The sequence below is a fragment of the Scatophagus argus genome, chromosome 20 (genome assembly GCF_020382885.2).
Source record: "Scatophagus argus isolate fScaArg1 chromosome 20, fScaArg1.pri, whole genome shotgun sequence".
NCBI classification, from domain to species: Eukaryota; Metazoa; Chordata; class Actinopteri; family Scatophagidae; genus Scatophagus; species Scatophagus argus.
The window spans coordinates 2,156,558-2,175,643 of NC_058512.1; the positions used below are offsets into that span (position 1 = coordinate 2,156,558).

Sequence of the window (19,086 nt, forward strand, 5' to 3'; positions counted from 1 at the left end):
GCACTGGAGCTGCGTTCAAGAGCACCAGTTTCTACAGCACTGATTTTAATTGGATAATTTTGCGCTACTTATTCTAGACACACGTTCCGACTCGGATGTTTTCTAAAATCTTTCTTCCAGGAGGACTCCACTGAGTTTACACATGAAGTTCGGTTTCCTTGCCACCCTGACTGGTGGTTATTTTAGTGGCTTCTGATTCTATGGAGGAGCTAATGTGAAAATAACCCTGATGACGTCACAGTGATGTCATCAGGGCAAATTCAGCTCGGAGACTTGACGTAACGTGACGAAATGTGAAAAACATTAGCTTGCCTGTGAACATTTCTGCCTGATTTTCATCTGCAGTGGCGGCTGTCTAACAATGACGACTACAACTCCCATCATCCCACGCTGTTTATGTCTTGTTTTGATTAAACCGAGAGACGCCTGGCAGCAGAAATCACACGCCGTGCGTTTAACAGGCGGCCTGCACTGCAAACTGGAGGTGACGGGGTTGAAAGAAGTGTGCGGATTTAGGCACACTAAGTAAAGATACGAATGAGTTGCATGATGGGAAATGTAGGATTCAGTGTTTTCTGAAGCCCGACTCACACTGGCAACTAACAGTCAGGTTATCTCAGTATCTGTGGCTTCCATTTTAACTGTTCTTTTTCTTGTCAGTGCAGTATCCCATTAACGTGACAGCACACCTGTTGTTAATAATATCAGGTGACATTTAGCTATAGGCAGAGCTGAAAAGATATTAATCAGGTATTCTGACAGCTCATGCTTCTTTTAAAGCAAAGTCACTGCTTTCAGCTTCTAAAACGTGACGATTATCAGTTTTCATTGTCATAATAAATAATAAATGGCATATTTTGGGGTTTTGGAGTGCTGGATAATGGAAAATGTCAACTTTTTCTCAAGATAGATGAGGGTTTTGGAATGGGATTCATGTTTCAATTTTACAGTTTGACTGCTACAAAGAGCAAAATGTGCTTTATTTTAACCACAACTTAATCAGAGAAATCGGGAGACAAAACTGTTGAAGGGATTTGGTGCTGCAGAGAGGCAGTAATTAATACACGTTAATGATTGTTGTCAGTGAGTCTGGGCCTGCGGAGGGTCTAAGTATTGCATGAATCATTCTCATCTCTGCTGGATCTGTTCCTGTGGTCGCCACATTTCAAGATCAACTCTGTGTAGAGCGCAAACGATTGGTCGATCTGAATACAAACTTGGATAACTGATTAATACTTTATTAGTCATTTTTCAAGCAAAGATGCCAAACATCTCTTGGTTCTGGCTTCTTTTCCTTGTCATGTGTGATGGCAGTTGGAGTATTCTGGGGTCTTGGACCACTCAGTAAATAAAAACATTTACAGCGCAGGTTCTCTCGCTGTGGATTTACTAAGCGCTCCGCTTGTCAGAAAAATAAAAGTCTGGTTGGTTTATTCTCTGACAGAAGCGGTTCATCACGTTTTGTCTGCACTACACAGTTCAACAGCTCCCTCTTCAGGATGTTTTGGCGTATTACAAGTGGAATGACAACTTGACGAAGCAGAAATCAAGGAACAAACAGAAACCCGTCAGAAATGGCTCACAGTTCTACTCAGACCGGAAGCTGCTGCAGAGACTCAGAACTTTACCTGCGGCTGGACTTCTTCCCTCGCTGCTCCTCCTCCTCCTCCGTCGTTCTCTCTGCGACTTTCTCTTTCTGCAGCTTTTTACTGATGAGCTCTCTCATCTTCACTCTCTTCTCTGAGTCATAGTCTTCATCTGCATCCACGTCCTCCTCGACATCGCCATCGGCCTCATCGTCTGTCTGGAAGAACACGTCGAAATTCAGAATCAGAGAAAAGCAACTCTGAGACTTCAGTTTTCATCTTGACAGGATGTCTGACTTACCTCGGCTGCATCTCCTGACGTCCGCTTCCCTTTTTTCCTTTTAAAGCAGAACAGAGGTTCATGTTTTTGTGAATGCAGAAGGAGGTGTTTGAGTCATAATCATTGATTTATTAGTGAGGGGACATACTTATCAACAGCTGGAACAGAACTCAGTCTGGGATCGTCTTTCAGAAGGTCGTGGCTGCTTTTGCTTTTTCCCTTTAGTGTCTGAAAAAACACAGACAGCGATAAGATTTTCACACATTTTGTGGCATTTTTTTCATTTCAATGTCACCTCAAATTCTGAAAGATCCATTTGATTTCAACAGAAAAAAAATCAACAACACTGCAGTTAGCACAAATGTGCACGAACTTTCCACCCTGAAAGATCGTGGTGCAGATACAGTACAATGGTCCAGCACAAGTATGTGACTTGACATGCGGAAACCAAGCAGAGGCCTGCAAATAATCCACATGTAAGATTCAACTAACTAAAATTAGATAAACTGTAAAGGTTTCAGGTTGTTCAAATGAAATGAAACGTTTAGCTCAGGGCTGATAATGCCGACATGCCCTGTGGCTGTGGAGTGTGATCGACCAGCGTGAGGCCCGAAGGCAGATGTGGGCAGTTTCGATGCTTCATCTGACAGTGAGCAGAAGCTGAACTCTTGAAAAATACTTAAATCACTGCTAATTAACTGCCAGCCAGCAGACAGACTACTTTTATATTCCAGTACCTGACTGACTTGGTTCACCATCTCCTCGTCTTCTTCAGCTTCTTCTCCAAACGACAACAGACTGAAGTTCCTACAAAAATGGACATGCTGTTGGTGTCAGTTATAACAACACTCGCGCTAAAACACGATTAGTCGCCTAGCAACAGATGACAAGTTCAAACACAGCAACTCAATGAGGGTGAAGATGACTTGTAGCAAGAGATGAAAGTTGTGGAAATCAAATGAAGCTTGGATGAAGTGAACTTCCCCAATGTGGGATCAATAAAGTTCATCAGCATATTTACTACTGACCACAAAGTTGTTCGAGCACATGTGGCTGCTGAGAGCGACTGCTGATGGTGATCGAGTTTCTGACATGAAGCAATTAAAGACGATGAGGATGGAACCAAAGAGGCAAAAAACAAACAACAGAGTTCCAGATTATGTGTGAGTGCTCACTTTGTGCCTTTTGACTGTGACTTCTTTCCCTCCTCTTTATCTTTTTCCTTTTTGGCTTTCTTTGTTTCTCGAGGTACGATGTCGTCAAAAGGAGAATGAAGCACCTGGGAGAGACAGAAGACTTTTGTACGAGACACCACACAAAACTGTCAAGCAAGTAAAAAAGTAGATGAAGAAGAAAATACCTCAGCAGACTTTATCTTGTGGGGATTCAAAGGTCTTTCCTCATTGTCACATTCAACTTCTGCTAACCTGAGCATATTGTAAACCGTGTCTCCTGTGACCTGCAAAGGGGAATTATTGAATTTTTATAAAAGCACAAATGGGGAAATTAACTAACTAATTAAATTAACTCTGACATATGCAGTTTGGGAAAAGTAGGCTGATCTGTGTCCACGCAGGAGGGAGGCATTTCACACGACCGGTAAAGTCCTGCGTCAGACGCACTCGAGCACACATAAGTCATATTTACCTTGCCGAATATGGTGTGTTTATTGTTGAGCTCATCTGCACGCCCCAAGGTGAAGAAAAACTGACTGCCGTTATCATGCGGCCCAGCATTTGCCATAGCAACCAAACCTCTCCGATTGAAGCGCAATCTGGAGTGAAACTCATCCTGAAAGGTTGAACAAAGACGCAGAAAGATGATTTCAGCGTCGCCTACATTTTCTTAATGTCTGACAGGGGATTTGATCCTCGTTCCTGTCCTGCGGTCTGACCTTGAACGGTCGGCCAAAGATGGACTCCCCACCCGCTCCAGTTCCAGTGGGATCTCCACCCTGAACAATGAATTCAGGCACCACTCGGTGAAACACTGTGCCATCATAGTAACCTACAGGAGAGAGAAACATTAGACACTGAGGTGAGACTTTGTTTTACAGGCTTGTAAGGAAAGGCTCAGTTTCCAGGAAATTATTATGTAACTTCAAAGACAGATTTCTCTCATGAGAAATCATTATTAATCAATACTGAATTTTAAATTGAGCCAATTCCATCCAATAAATCCATACCATAACATTACTTTAGAATACAATGTAGGAAATATTTAGGTAACATCATATTCAAATAAATCAAAAGAGCTATAAATCTCACCGAGGCAGCACAAAAGCAGACCTCGCAAAGCAGAAAGGATAAGTTTGGGCCCAGTAATTAGACCTGTTGACTGGCTTTACCTTCCATGCACAGTTGCACAAAGTTCCTGCATGCTTTAGGAGCCTCCTTGGACCACAACTCAATGTCAATGTCGCCTGCTGAAGTCTTCAACAGGACCTGAGAATAAATCACAAAGTGGGACATTTCAGTGTGAAAGTATAACCACATGTACACATTTACTTATAGAAGTGAGTAACATACGACTACAGCATTTCATCTGACACAATTAACGCGAGCTAAAGGGGAGAAATAATAAAGACTCAAAGTATCAACGGTTTTATTTTGATATAAACTTAAAAATGTAACGTTCATCGTGTGAAACTGTAAGATATTACATCCGTGCATTTAACTCAAGTTCTGGGAAACGCGCAACGTTTCTACGCGCGCTCGTCCGTGTCTATAAACAGTATAAAATAATATTTTGACGGCTCTTGTTCGAAATGTACATAAAAGAACAAAACACAAGTTAAAATTGCAAAAAGTGGCGCTCACCTTTCCATTTGTTGGCGGCTCTTGAATGTAAATATTGCTCATTCTGCCGCTAAGATTTTGTTTGTCGTTAAAGCAAGAAAACTGCCTTTTCACGCCGTATGATATTTAAAAATATAAAATAGTATGTAATGTTTATTAAATTAGCTTGCTTTGCCTGGGACAAATATTATACTTTAATGTCTACAGCCATCTTGGCCATACACGCGAGCTTATTGTTTACCTCAGAGTACGTGGGGGGGTTCTCAATAAAACATTGTTTATGTTTTCAATTTTTTTTTAAATTGACATTTAAATGAGCTAAGCTGTGTTCGAATATATGTTTAGCAAATAATTAATTGTCATGAGCATCAACCTGCAATTGCGATGGTGACAGAACAATCTGAAGCAATAGTCTACACCTCCCTAAATGTGAGTTTTGGTTTGACCCAAATGTTCCATTATAACATACCCTCGGAAACAACATATTTATTTAGTTCCACTACAATTAACCTGGTTTAAATCATTTGCTTCTGTGGTTTAAACATAATACAGACGTTCTTAAAAAACAACAACAAAAAAGCAAAAACACAAATTAGACTGTTGATTCATGATGAGACCGATAGAAAAAATCAGTTTAAGTGCCGGGGGTTGTAGGTCCTGAATCTGTGTTTCTAGTGAGTAAAACGCCCATTTTATTTCTAAAGGTAGTAGCCAGCGACGCAATTTTCATAAATTGCAGCAGTTTGTTGATTTTATGGAATTATGGCAGGATCGTAACTAATTGAACTTAAAACCAGTAAGAGACAATTAAGACATATCGGCGCCAAACGGAAGTACCGTAATCCAGAAAGGACCACACGGAAGATCTGTAACAATGGCGGATGCTGAAAACAATGTGGAACTTAAGCGAAAAGCAGATGATAATGGCGATGGAGACGGCGATGGAGAAGAGGATGAATGGGTCGGACCCATGCCAAGCGAAGCTACAAAAGCCAAGAAAAGGAAAGGTTCGTTTCTGGCATTTCGCCACTTGTTTCATTTTAGTTCAACTGCGGCTCCTGCTAGACGATGCTAGTCATGCTAACCAAACTCCCGCTAACTCCTGGACGTTTTTGTTTTGCTCTTCTCAGTACTCGAGTTTGAACGTGTCTACCTGGACAACCTCCCTTCAGCTGCTATGTATGAACGGAGCTACATGCACAGAGACGTTATCACGCACATAGTTTGCTCCAAGTAAGTCTTTTTTCAATGAGTTTGATTATTGATGATAAATCTACAGGTGGACAGTGCCATTCACGAGATCTTTATAGATGTGTTATAAGACAGTTTGTGCCATAATGTACATGTGATGAATACGGAATTTCCGTCCACTGATCTGTTATTAACTGCATCCACCAACTCGCAGAACATCTAAGCAGTGGTTCATGATGTCTTTGAAACCTACCCTGTGCATTAATGCCCCAGGCTTTGTTTCTTATGATAGTGAATAATCTTTTTTCTTTCAGGACAGACTTCATTATCACAGCCAGCCAAGATGGCCATGTGAAGTTTTGGAAGAAGAAAGAGGATGAAGGAATAGAGTTTGTCAAACACTTTCGAAGCCATCTTGGTATTCATTGAATTCATCACAATCTTTCCGTTTGTTTGCATCGTACACTCAAATATAACGTATTGTATTGTATTGTATTGTATTGTATTGTATTGTTGGGTGCAAAGCGTACTGAGGCTGTTCTTGCATTTTCTGCAGGTGTGATAGAAAGCATTGCAGTAAGCGCTGAAGGGGCCCTTTTCTGTTCTGTTGGTGACGATCAGGCCATGAAAGTGTTTGATGTTGTCAACTTTGACATGATCAACATGCTGAAGTTGGGGTGAGTCTAAATTACAAAGTTATCATTCTTTGTGTGTGATGAAGGACAGAAGCACTGATGCCTCTTTTCCAATCTAACAAGTTTTTATTTCTCCTCTGTGCAGCTTTCATCCAGGCCAGTGTGAGTGGATCTACAATCCCAGGGATGCCATTTCCACAGTGGCCTGCTCAGAGAAATCCACAGGGAAGATTTTTGTCTATGACGGAAGGGGAAGCAACCAGCCTCTCCACGTCTTCGATAAGATGCACTCGTCGCCTCTCTCCCAGATTCGACTGAATCCCCAATTCAGAGTAATTGTCTCAGCTGACAAAGCGGGAATGCTGGAATACTGGACTGGCCTCCCAAATGAATTCAGGTTCCCCAGGAACGTGCAGTGGGAATACAAAACAGACACAGACTTGTATGAATTTGCAAAGCACAAAACTTATCCCACCAGCCTCGCATTTTCTCCCGATGGGAAGAAAATGGCCACCATTGCTTCTGACAGGAAAGTTCGAATCTTCCGCTTCCTAACAGGAAAACTGATGAGAGTGTTTGATGAATCATTAACGGTGAGTTCTCACACATCACTCGGTTTGGATCTTCACTGATGTGGCTAATTCACATACTTATCACGCCTGCTCCATGTGTTAGATGTTCACAGAGTTGCAGCAGATGAGGCAGCAGCTGCCTGACATGGAGTTCGGGAGGCGAATGGCTGTGGAGAGAGAACTGGAGAAGGTGGACGGCATCCGTCTGACAAATATCATCTTTGATGAGACTGGCCACTTTGTGCTCTACGGCACCATGCTGGGCATCAAGGTCATCAACGTGGAAACCAACAGGTGCGGTCACACTGAGGTACAGAATGTCGCTGTGCTTCAGGATGTTGTTCAGTTGTCAGGAACCTGACGCTCATAAAAGTGTGTTTTTTTTTTTTTTATTATTATGTAAGTGCAGGGGCTGCTTCGTGTGCCAGGACAGCATCTAGTTTTATAAAGGATAAATTTACACATTAAAATGTGTGTGAAGGCCTTGGAGAGATTGTGACAAATGATGTATGAAGTCTATTGTGTCTCCAAGAGGAGCTGAGCAAAGCAGAGCAGGTTGCATTGTGGGAAATGTAGGTGCCACTTTTGACAAAGAAGAAGAAGAAAGCAGGCAAAACAACAGACGAGATCTCTGGTTCAGCTGCACTGATTCCCGCTTTGAGCCTGTTGGTTTCAATACAAAGTGATTTGACTGGTTTATTAAAATATTTCCACTGTCTTTATGTAAAAAGGTCAGATGTCAAATAAAGGCTCCTCGGTCTTGTTCCCCAGATGTGTGCGGATCCTCGGGAAGTTGGAAAACATCCGCGTGGTCCAGCTGAGTTTGTTCCAGGGGGTCGCGAAGGCCATGCAGGTGGCGCCGACTGTGGAGATGAAGGCGTCCGACAACCCGGCCTTGCAGAACGTGGAGCCTGATCCCACCCTGTTCTGCACTGCGTTCAAGAAGAATCGCTTCTACATGGTGACATAATGTGACCTTCATGTGTAAATTTTATTTTATTCTACTGCTCTCAGTCTCAGCGCATCACTGTTGTTTTCCCTCACTTAAGTTCTCAAAGAGGGAGCCAGAGGATACAAAGAGTGCAGACTCTGACAGAGACATCTTCAACGAGAAGCCCTCGAAGGAAGAGGTGATGGCCGCCACGCAGGCTGAGGGCCCCAAGAGAGTGTCTGACAGCGCCATCATCCACACCACCATGGGAGACATCCACATCAAGCTCTTCCCCGTAGAGTAAGTTTAGAGAACATTACGGCTTTGTTCGCACGTCTCCTTTACTCTTAGGATCCAAACCTTCCTGTTCTCTCATGTTCTCAGATGTCCCAAAACGGTGGAGAACTTCTGTGTCCACAGCAGGAACGGCTACTACAACGGGCACATATTCCACAGAGTAATCAAAGTAAGTTTTATCGTGCGGTTAGCGATGCACGTTCAGGCCGTCGTCAGTCATCTGACTCTCCATCTGTCCTGTGTGCAGGGCTTCATGATCCAGACAGGAGACCCCACAGGCACGGGCATGGGAGGAGAGAGCATCTGGGGAGGGGAGTTTGAGGATGAGTTTCACTCCACGCTGAGACACGACCGCCCGTACACGCTCAGTATGGCCAACGCAGGCGCCGGCACCAACGGATCGCAGTTCTTCATCACTGTCGTACCGACTGTAAGTTGCTTATTTAGTAGTTCACAAACCGAAGCCTCCATCAGACACGCACTTCATTAATATTTGAAAGAAAACAATGAGTCCGGTGACTATGAAGCTGGAGCCAGCAGCTTGTTAGCTTAGCACGAAGACCCAGCTTCCATGTGAAGGTTAAAATTATCAGCTTAATTAACACGTGTTTCCCTTCTGTTTCCTGTCTTTATGCTAAGCTAAGCTAGCCTCTCTTCTGGCTCCAGCTGCATACCTAACAGACAGATATGAGAGTGTTATCAAGAAGGAAAAGCTCTACTTCATGCCAACTGATTACACTATTAATATCCAGCAAAGCACTTCACATACATTTAAAAAATAAGTCGACTAAGATGAAGAATCCGTCACTGGTGCAGCCTGCCAGGCAGCAGAGCACATGTGGCTTCCTGAATGTCATTATTTCCCGGCTAATCGCTGCTCTCGCACCAGAAGCCAAACGTTTCTGTAAAGGGCCTGTCACAGCTGTAACCAACACCTCCGTCTGACTGACAGAAAACAGACTGATGAAGCCAAAATGGTTTTAAGTCTTCACATGCTGCTGCCTCTGTGTTCCCTCAGCCTTGGCTTGACAACAAGCACACGGTGTTTGGAAGGTGCACGAAAGGCATGGAGGCCGTCCAGAGGATCTCCAACGTCAAAGTCAACCCCAAGACCGACAAACCGTACGAAGACATCAGCATCATCAACATCACCATCAAGTGATCTTTGTCATGTCCTGTACAGCCTTTTCTTTTTAACCAGAGCGACTTAGTAAAGATTCTTTGTGTATGAATGTTGTAAGAGTGATCTGTTGGCTGCGATGGACGTGGAGAGTTTTCAGTTTATTTTGAACAGCCTGTAGAGCAGCACAGACAAATTCAGACCACCTCGGAGAAAAAGCCGCCGCTCACACAAGGTCAAGAAGTTTATTTTACAGCCATCACATTATGAATAATTTACAAAAGCCTTTTATCAAGTCCACTGGTAACAAAGTTTCCAACGCGCGTTGTGCTTCTACGTTCCAAAAACCAAATGTTTTCACAAACTACGCAGAAAGGCTTTTCACACGTGCATTTTCTTGTGTGTTTTATACATACAAACATTACATAGCAATGAATAAAGATGAAATCAAAGTGAAATGATGGTAACAAGACAAGAGTCAGTGTTAGGTTTCACATCACATTATGACTGAAGGCTGCTGACTGAGCGCGTACCATCACTGCACACGGGTAAACTTGTGAGATGTTTAAAGAGGAGTATTTTCACAAGACATTTCGTTAATACTCTGAGCCTACTAAGAAACAGCAGACGGTCGATTTGCTTCCAAATGAAAACGTGAGGCAGCAAACGAGCGCTTTGAACAACGAGACACTCAGCAAAACGGAGGCAGAGCTGAAGAATTTCCTGCGAAAGCCTCGTGTCAAAGCAACAACCCTTAAATAAGTTCAGTAAACAGCTTGTTCCGTAACAAAACAACGATCCAACCAAAACTCTGCTGAGGTGTTTGACACGTTCACACAGTACACTTAAAACAAACTACACATAATTTAAAAACCTCATGAAACCTCCTCTGCTACTCTTTCCATTACACATGAAGGCCAAGTGAGAAAACAGCCAAAATCTGAACGTTGGACCTTCAGTTCGAAGCCACTGCGAGTTAAACCGGAGACAACGTTTCAGTCCCACCTCACCTCCCAACCTGCACATAAACTGAATTCAACTGGAAACTTTCTCAACATTATCCAACGTGTTGTCGACAAAAGGTGCCTCAATCGTTACAGCACAGACTAACGTGCGTCTACTGTCACCCGCGGCGGCCGTGATGAATAACGTGAGATGGGCGTCCAATCCGGCGGGCCACAAGGAGCATTTTTAACATTTTACTGGGCGAAAGTTAACTAAGCTAAGGATTCCAGAGGAGCAACTCGTCTCGTGGAAAAGGTTAGAACAAAGACAAACTGAAGTAAACAGGATGGGAGTTTGTCGTCTGGTCGGGTGGTGTGACCGGCGAGGAGGTTTGGAGGAAGTATTTACATCTCCGTTTTCTTTGCCCAAAATGTTGCACAAAGAAGGAAAGATGAAGCAGACGAGCTGAAAGCGGCCTTGAAAGTTAGTGTTTGGAAGTGACGGGGGGTGGGGGGTGTCAGTCATCAGGCAGAGAGTCAGACCGCAGCCAGCGACGTGACGATCAGGCTACGTCCAGGACCCCAGCAGCCACCAGCTGCCTGGAGAGCCAGTCCAGGCCCTCGTGGAGCCCCATCCCGCTGCGGGCGTCGCAGCCCTGGATGTGCCAGCTCCTCCCACAGCACAGCTTATGTAGACTCAGCAGCTCCGTCATCTCCTCCACAGACACAACACCAGGAACATCCTGCCGACAGGAAAACTGATGATCAACTCTGAGCGTTTTGTTTTTTAATCAATTAACAGAAATCCACAGTGAAATGTTGCCTCTCTGACCCAGTGGTGCCTGATTACATCATCATCATCATCATCATTATTATTGTTATTCCTGTACCTGTTTGTTGGCAAAGATGAGCAACAGGGCGTCTCTTAGCTCCTTCTCCGTCAGTAGTTTGGCCAGCTCGCTGTGAGCCTCCATGAGTCTGTCCCTGTGGCAGCTGTCAATCACAAATACCACGGCTGCGCGCGCGCACACACACACACACACACGAACACACACGAGTTACAGAGCAGCGTAAACTTCCAGCTGTCACTGTTAGAAATTTTTCAACACTAAAATATGTTAAAAGTGGATGATATTGCGATATTTCCACGTAGTTGAAGCGTCGGGTTTACATACAACACAGATGTGTGGATGCCGAACGCATCAACGTGACCCTCGGGCAGCAGATTCACATTCAGACTCAAACAACACATCCTAAGCATGCAGAGCAACACGGGATACCTTGAGTGTTCAGATAATAGTGTTTCCAGAGGGGTCTCAGCTTATGTTTTCCACCCACATCCCAGATGGTGAATTTCAAGTTCTTATATTCAACTGTCTCCACATTGAAGCCTTTGAGGAAAGATGGAAAACAAGCTTTATTACTTAGAACACTGAGGGGACGTGTGTTCCCTGTGCTTTGGCTGATTACAAATCAACCCATCTTACCGATGGTGGGGATGGGCTGCATGAACTCATCTTGCTTCAGCTTGAAGAGGATGGTGGTTTTTCCAGCTCCATCGAGCCCCAGAGTGACCACACGGATCTCCATCTTTGGACCGATGTGGACCCGGTTGTCCTGAAAAGGGAGCACGTTTTTTAACAAAGCCGAGCTCTTCAGCATCAGGACTCGGTGCAGCTGTGGGCGGCGACACTGTGTACCTTCGTGAAGGTGACGGGGATGCCAGCATCCAGCTGAATGTGATCTGCCAGCTCTGTGAACTGGTGCTGCTGCTTCTGAAGCGTCTCCAGCAAACAGTTGATCTCCTGCTTTGCCAGCACAACTCTGCAGTCATCCTGCAACGGGAGACAAGCAGAACACACCAGGCTCATCGCTGTAGCGTCTGAGCATCAGCCCGATACTGAAGGCTTAATCTGCATGTGGGCTCACGTGTCTCCTACCTGCTGAAGTGTTTTCTCGCAGTGCAGGCAGGCGGTGGAGACCTGAGACAGCAGGATGGTCATGTCCTCCTGCTGCTGTCTCAGCCAGATCAGCCTCTCCCTGACGTGGGCGTCCACCACGCTCAACGCCATCTCCTCCTGCCGACACAGGGTCTCGTGGAGGTCTGCGAAGTAAGCTCGGACGCAGGAACGCGCGCTCTCTGCGGTGCCGGGGACCTGAAAAGTACACCGAGAGGTTAATGGCAGAAGAAAAGCCCAGCAGTTCATGTCTTAGCACAAATCCTGTCCTAACTTACATGTTCGGTGTGCGCCATGCCAACTCCATCCTCTACTATCTGCTCTCCACCTTCGATCTGCTGCACGATGCCCACCAGCTTCCTCGAGTACTCGGACACTTCGTCCGTGAAGGTGCGGATGCAGTGGGCCATGTCCAGAATGGACGCACGGATCTGATTCGCTTCGGTCTCGAGGACAGCATGCTGTAAAGAAAGCAGGGGACCACATAAGCACGTCTCTTTGGATGAGGATATCTAGCATGAGAGCGGCTGTGGCAGCTTGTTTTGAGCTACCTTATGTCCCTGGTGTTTGCCGTACTCCTTACACACACAGCACATGAGGGGCCCAGACTGACAGGCCTCCTCCAGGCACACAAACTCAATGGCGTGGACCTGATGCTGCGGGCACAAGGTCTTCTCGTGAGGCTTGTCAGCCAGCGGCACCCGGCGGTGTTTGGCCAGCGTGCGGGTGGAGTGGGTGAGCTGGGAGCACTCGGCACACAGGTGGGTGGCGCACACGGTGCAGTACATCGAGGCCGTGTGGCTCTCGTCCTCGTCACAGCGAATGACACACTGGTCAAAAACAGGAAACGTGAACAGAAGATGCAGCAGGTGCTACTGTTACAAAACAGTGAAATGGCAGCCGTCTCACCTCTCCCATGCCTTTCAGGGCGTCCTCTGCCATCCCCGACTGGTTGGTAGCTCCATTCTGGAGTCGCTCCAAGAGCTCGAGAAGAGCAAAGTTCTTCTTCAGACCCCAAACTCCTGAGTCGCCTAAACACACGTGAAAATGAAAAACTGTTTAGATCAGCTTTGTTTGGACGTTCATGTTTTCATTGATAGCTGCGTGAATTCAACGGAAGAAAAACCCAAATGACCCTGAATGTTGTTGTGAAGTCCAAGTCAAAAGAAGACGCACTAAAAGTCACCTGGTCCACGTAATCTGAACTGCTGTGCGTCACTGATGTGCTCACCATCCGTCTGACGTACACTGAGCAAAGCTGATCAAAATCAGACCTGACCTTTAACTGTATACCTGCAGAACAACTCCTCTTGGTATAAATAAAGCTCTTCTGTATTTTATCTTAACCCAACTATTGAAACAGCTGGCCAAGATAACCAAAACAAAGTTCAGACAGGAGATGATTATTTTATTATGTTGCTGTAGTAACTCTCTTACTCACCCAGCTCAGTGACCTGTCTGTCAAAGGGGCAGCGGACCGCCCGCCCATGCAGGGGCAACCGGGTTAGACAATCATGGCACACTGTGTGTCCACAGAGCAGAAGACGAGGGACCTTGTCCCCTTGGAGAGAGAAGACGTCCTCACACACCCCACACTCGAGCACCTGGAAATGAACATACAACTCACTGAAGTTCCAGAACAAAACCCTGCCTGTGACCATCACTGCTGCAGAGAGGGGGGACATATTTAACAGGCAGCGCTGATTTCACAGCTTATGACACTAAACGCACAGGAATGCTCTGCAGGAGCCTCTGAATACCTGAGTGTGAGGTGCAGTCACCTTGACTCATGGCGTTTCAGATGCTTAACCCCCCCGATGTTTAAACAAATGCTGTGCTGACATCCGATACACACGGTGTTATTGTAGGTTTTAACGTGTGTGCAAGCTGTGCAGCGACGGTGAAATCGATCACTCCGGTGAGCCCTGCCACCACGCAGAGGGGGCTGCAGTCAACCGCGGCTAGTGCAGCCGCCAGCTAGCGATGGAAAACCAGCCAGCGCTGTTAGCATGTCGCAGGCACAAATATCAGCCCTGTGGTTTTATGTAACTCTAGCTACGTTCACTGTGAAATAAACACTTAACACCCCTCTTCGGACACAACTTTGACATGCAGCTTATCTACAATCCAAGCTAGATGACTGTTAGGCATCCAGTGGCACCAACGCCAACGCAGCAGGATTCATCCGAAATAAGAAGCCACGAAGGCGAGCCTGCGGTCGACACTTGGTGAAAACTAACCAAAAACATACTAAATAAACGTAGTGGATGATTTTACAACCTTGACCGTGTGTCCATTAGCTCCCCTCCCGTGTCGGATACAGGGCTCCATCGTCGCTACGGCGCCCTGCTTGTTTATTCCTGCTGCAGCAGCGGCCATTCTTGGACGACAGCGCAGAGGACTGAGAAGGTGCGAGAGCGAATCCCCACGTACTTCCGGTTTTGCCTTGTTAGCATGCAAAGACATTCTTACGTCTTTTGTGATTTGTTTTTGTCTCTAAATTACAACGAACTTCATTATCATGTCACAAATTGAAACAACATCAACATCTTGATATGGTACCTGCAGTGTAACACAGATTTCGACTCTCGCAGACAGCGACAAACATTGCGATTCAGTCTACTTCCTCCTCTGATGTGCATGCGCACTCGAGCTGTACTTTATGAACAGTGTATGAACGTGTACCCGTGTATGTACAGCACAAACGGCCTGCTAGGTTTAAGGCAGTGTAGGAACTAACTATGTTCACTCAAGTACTGTATTTAAGTACAGGTGTGTTGTGTTATAAATTAGACTCCCTGCAGCAAAATGGACCAATGTAGATAATCGTTATACATTTCACGGTTCCAGCTTCACAGATGTGAGCATTGGCAGCGTCTCCCCTAACCCTTCTTATTATATCTATTTATTTATTAGTTTATTGGTGGAAAAAATCCTATGCAGGATTTTCACTCTAAACAAGGTATTTTCACTGTGATTCAAACCTGTTCTGTTTTACCAAATTCATGCTAACTACAAATCCCACAGGACACCGCGGTTTGTCTTACGGTGATGACGTAGTTTTTGGCGCGCCTCGCTTGGTCCAGGAAAGCTGTTGTGGTTCAGTGTAGATCCTGTAGAATCTCATCACAGCCAGCTCAGCGGTAAGTCTTTGTTATTTTAATAAAACGGTTTGGTATGTTAATCGTTGTTGGCGCAGTTGGTCACGTGTTCGTTCATATTTAGATTTTACATTATAGGAACACATTACTCCATGTTTTCACTCTGGGCGGGTAACGTTCGCTAACTGTTGGGACATCACAGCCTCATTAATGCACAACCGCTGATCGTTATTTCAGTTTACCTTATTCACATTCACGCACGTCCACTCAGGTGTCCATCACTGATGTCTCAACAAGCTCAGCAGACGGTCCCCTCCGCCCCGGACTCCCCTGCGCTGGTGGTCACCAGTAACGTGCAGAAATATGCTATAAAGAAGAAGAAAGTCCTCAGTGCTGAAGAAACGGAGCTGTTTGAACTAACTCAGGCAGCGGGCATCACTGTGGACCAGGAGGTCTTCAAGTAGGTCCAGTATAACCAGCAGGGGTGGAGTCAGCTTTTATTTCAGTAAAAGATCTCAATGCTTCCTCCACAGAAGAAACGTGAAAGCAGAAACGTGACTGTATTGCATACAAAGAAAATTAAAAAACACAGGAGGAAACCCTGATTTGACGTCCATCAACTTCCTCTTCTTTCCCTCCCAGGATCATCGTGGACCTGTTAAAGATGAATGTGGCTCCCCAGGCCGTCTTCCAGACTCTGAAGGCGATGTGTGCAGGCCAGAGGGTCGCCGAGAGCTGCGGCGGCGTGGACCCTTCAGCTGCCTCCCACACGACGGGCGTCGCCACGGCGCCCACAGAGGCCAAAGGTCAGTGAACTGCGCTGTACATGCTCATGGGGGCCCAGAGCAGAGCGCTAACAGGCCCCGGAGGAAAAGCACGGCTGTTTTAAAAGGTCAGGAGGGTTCAGTGTCATTCGACTTTATCTGCGGGCAGTAACTGAAATGAACGTAAATAAGTATGAACTGGAGAGACAAAAGGAAGGCGCAGAATGAAGGTGATGATTCATATGTGTGTGAAATCCCACATACCTGCTCATGTAGATCACACGGGTTTAATTCATCACATTTGGCCTTCCAGTTCCTGCCTGCTTGTTCACATGTTGTCAGTGTTAGTGTTATTGGCCTCGTTTGCGTCTGCGAGTCCTGCCTCAACGGCACTGAGCAGCATTAGCATCCATTTGGCGGAAATAACTTTTCTCACTTCGTGAAGAAGCTGAATGATCCTGTCTGACATGTCTGGCTGAAACAGCACTGTGTGTGTGTGTGTGTGTGTGTGTGTGTGTGTGAGCACAGGCTCCCAGCCTTTCATGACAAAGTGCAGAAAGGACCACAGCTGTTTTCCTGATGTTTCTTCTTTCTGACCGACTTTACCTTTCAGTCTGCTCTCGTTTTTCCGCCTGTGCTCTTTGATTCTCGCCCTCCTTTTCAACTGTGTGAATTATTCACGTTCCTTTGCTTCGGCACCGTGTGGAGGTTCTTGTCCCGCACCACCTCACTAACTAAAGTCCCTCTTCACTCCGCCCCACAGTGAGATGTTTGCTCTTAGATGGGGCTGAACTGAAGACCACAGGTAGACAGTAGACGGTAGCGAAAAAGAAAAACAGAAGTTGATCTTCACTGTGTGCATGTGACATCATTGATCCGTTCTAATTTCTTTTCTGTCCCTCCTTGAATTGTATTTTCTCTTTGAAGAAGAGGACTCTTTGGTCTCTGGAAAGAGCCCCAAGCCTCCTGCAGCCCCCCCCTCAGCGTCTGGCCCCAGAGCCACGAGGGTCAACACTAAGATTGTGATCTACGGCCCTCAAGACGCTAGCTCTCCTCACTCTCAAGGTCCCCTCTGGTGCACTCTGTCCTCCGCCTCCATCTGTCCGCTTGCTGGCCTTCAGCTGCATGCTGTGCTTTCCTCTGTTCATGATCACTCAGAGTGGAAACTGTGTGTGATCATGTGTGTGTGTGGATTATAAACACAGAAGCAAATACTAACAAACCAGGTGAAAAAAACAGTGAGAGCACCGAACTGAGAAAAAGTGTGTGAAGTAAACTTCTCATTTGTAAGAGGAACAATTTTTGATTTGCTCTTTCTCCTTCAAAAGGCTTTTCTAGTCACTTTGTGGCTCACTTTGTGCAGTGCTCCAAAATGTGATTAAGTGTAATTGAAAGGCATGAAAGTGACCCCATCTCTTCCTCTGTGTGTGAAATGCAACCCTTCTTCCTCTCCATCGTCCCCTCTCAGAGTTTCTTCTTGTTTTGTGGAACGTGTGAAGCAGCAGTCATAAACCCACGACATTAGTCTGCTCCGCCTTCAACTCTGTGTGTGTTTCTGGCTTTGTGTCAGCAGTGCGCAGTAAAGGTGGAGCGAGCCACAGCGAGAAGAGCAGGGAGGCCTCCAGCCAGCGAGTGCAGCGGCAGCCCAGCGCCACCAGGGGGCAGAAGACCAAGAGCTCAGGCAGCAGCAGCTCGTCCTCTCAGATCAACTCCACATGAGACCATTTGTAAATATGTTGTTTTCTTTACATTTAACTATCTGTATGTTTTAAAGGGCCAGTTCACCTAAATTACACACACACACACACACACACACACACACACACAAAGCACATTTTCTCACTGTCGGAGTTTTAGTATTGAGATTACTGTTGTCTCCATCTCAACACAGTGAAGTCTTGTGAAGCACCTCCCTGTATCTTTGTTAGCACCTGTTAACACGCCGGTTGGAAAACCTCCTCCGGATTACATCACAGATTACACTCACACTGTACAACGTTCAGCAGCTCCAAAGAAAATGTCCAAAGTCTGTGATGAGAGGTGGATGTCTGAGAACCACAGCAAATCAAAACTACCTGCATGACCTGGCAGGTGCTGCTGGAGCGAAGTGAGAAAATGTGTTTGATTTGGGTCAGTCAGCCTTTTCAGGCTCTTAAGTTAAAGTCCAGAGCGTGTCTTCGTTGTCGTTCTGGCAGATGTTTGCTGTCAGTAAGTAAAACCTTTTGTTCGGTTGCCATGTAACTTCTGTGAGATTTATTTTCTACTGGAAAATGAACATTTATTCATTGTACAACTTTTTTTTTAATAGAATGATTAATCTGTAATAAATAATGATATACCTCCAAAATGTTATCTTTTTCTCCTAATTTACATGTATGAGACACAAGCTTAGAAAAAATACCTCGTGTTATCCATCCAGAATGGACATGTTTTTCAGTGCTGGACACAAGTTGTCCCTCACTTCCTTTCTGTTTGTGCACATCACGCTTGAGGGATTAATAGAGAAACTTTCCCTGTTTTAGCAGATGAATGACTTGATGGCGGCCTGCACGTGCATCATTCTGCACGGCTCCAACACCCCAGTGACATAACGGGAAGGAAAAACACGCTTTTGACTCGCCGGAAACGTTTTAATGACAGCTAAAATGAGGTCATTGTTGTGGCACTTTGCTCAGTTATTTTGGGACTTGCTCAGAGGATCTTAGTCAAGCTGCTGCACAATAATCTTTTAAGACGCCGCCGCAGCAGCAAAAGGCAAAGAAAGACTGGCTTCTCTCTCGCTCGCACAGATGTCAGTATAGTGGTGGTCTGCTCTGTCTTCCCTCTTTGTCTGCCGCTGAAGGAGAACAGCTGTTCCGTCTTTCTCTTGTTCAGCGCTTAATAATACAGCCAGAACCTTGAGGAATGCA

At 45.6% G+C, this 19,086-nt stretch overlaps 4 protein-coding genes across 8 annotated transcripts in view; 2 read left to right on the forward strand and 2 right to left on the reverse strand.

Moving 5' to 3' along the window:
- Positions 1–5,035, reverse strand: part of cwc27 (CWC27 spliceosome associated cyclophilin) — a 68,300-nt gene extending 63,265 nt beyond the window's left edge. Inside the window, exons 1-10 of one of the 2 annotated variants that reach the window (XM_046375712.1) lie at positions 4,686–5,035; positions 4,214–4,310; positions 3,761–3,873; positions 3,514–3,657; positions 3,227–3,325; positions 3,042–3,145; positions 2,604–2,673; positions 2,015–2,094; positions 1,888–1,924; positions 1,629–1,804 (exon numbers count right to left, since the gene is read on the reverse strand). In XM_046375712.1, the coding sequence (XP_046231668.1) occupies positions 1,629–1,804; positions 1,888–1,924; positions 2,015–2,094; positions 2,604–2,673; positions 3,042–3,145; positions 3,227–3,325; positions 3,514–3,657; positions 3,761–3,873; positions 4,214–4,310; positions 4,686–4,727 (962 nt within the window). In that variant the 5' untranslated portion in view covers positions 4,728–5,035. The remainder of the gene's footprint in view (positions 1–1,628; positions 1,805–1,887; positions 1,925–2,014; positions 2,095–2,603; positions 2,674–3,041; positions 3,146–3,226; positions 3,326–3,513; positions 3,658–3,760; positions 3,874–4,213; positions 4,311–4,685) is intronic. The other variant, XM_046375711.1, reaches the window with a different exon arrangement.
- A 123-nt stretch (positions 5,036–5,158) lies between these two features.
- ppwd1 (peptidylprolyl isomerase domain and WD repeat containing 1) lies at positions 5,159–9,522 on the forward strand. The gene is made up of 11 exons (XM_046375707.1): positions 5,159–5,671; positions 5,795–5,897; positions 6,170–6,273; positions 6,412–6,532; positions 6,636–7,083; positions 7,166–7,356; positions 7,834–8,023; positions 8,112–8,293; positions 8,378–8,459; positions 8,538–8,720; positions 9,309–9,522. Exons 1-11 carry the CDS (start codon positions 5,539–5,541, stop codon positions 9,450–9,452), a joined length of 1,881 nt encoding a protein of 626 aa, XP_046231663.1. The 5' UTR covers positions 5,159–5,538; the 3' UTR covers positions 9,453–9,522.
- Positions 9,523–9,641: 119 nt separating this feature from the next.
- On the reverse strand, positions 9,642–15,022 carry trim23 (tripartite motif containing 23). 3 transcript variants are annotated; one of them, XM_046375709.1, is made up of 12 exons: positions 14,875–15,022; positions 14,593–14,757; positions 13,754–13,916; positions 13,222–13,343; positions 12,864–13,142; positions 12,591–12,773; positions 12,295–12,510; positions 12,055–12,189; positions 11,842–11,971; positions 11,635–11,745; positions 11,245–11,369; positions 9,642–11,097 (listed from the first exon to the last, which is right to left on the reverse strand). In XM_046375709.1, exons 2-12 carry the CDS (start codon positions 14,689–14,691, stop codon positions 10,918–10,920), a joined length of 1,743 nt encoding a protein of 580 aa, XP_046231665.1. In that variant the 5' UTR covers positions 14,692–14,757; positions 14,875–15,022; the 3' UTR covers positions 9,642–10,917. The 3 variants fall into 3 exon arrangements, with proteins under 3 accessions (XP_046231665.1, XP_046231666.1, XP_046231664.1); XM_046375710.1 differs by lacking the exon at positions 14,593–14,757 and having other exon boundaries at positions 14,875–14,984; XM_046375708.1 differs by lacking the exon at positions 14,875–15,022 and having other exon boundaries at positions 14,593–14,840.
- A 288-nt stretch (positions 15,023–15,310) lies between these two features.
- Positions 15,311–18,524, forward strand: mzt2b (mitotic spindle organizing protein 2B). 2 transcript variants are annotated; one of them, XM_046375713.1, is made up of 5 exons: positions 15,311–15,455; positions 15,685–15,873; positions 16,056–16,219; positions 17,105–17,242; positions 17,751–18,524. In XM_046375713.1, exons 2-5 carry the CDS (start codon positions 15,698–15,700, stop codon positions 17,894–17,896), a joined length of 624 nt encoding a protein of 207 aa, XP_046231669.1. In that variant the 5' UTR covers positions 15,311–15,455; positions 15,685–15,697; the 3' UTR covers positions 17,897–18,524. The 2 variants fall into 2 exon arrangements, with proteins under 2 accessions (XP_046231669.1, XP_046231671.1); XM_046375715.1 differs by lacking the exon at positions 17,105–17,242 and having other exon boundaries at positions 15,312–15,455.
- The last annotated feature ends 562 nt before the right edge of the window (positions 18,525–19,086 follow it).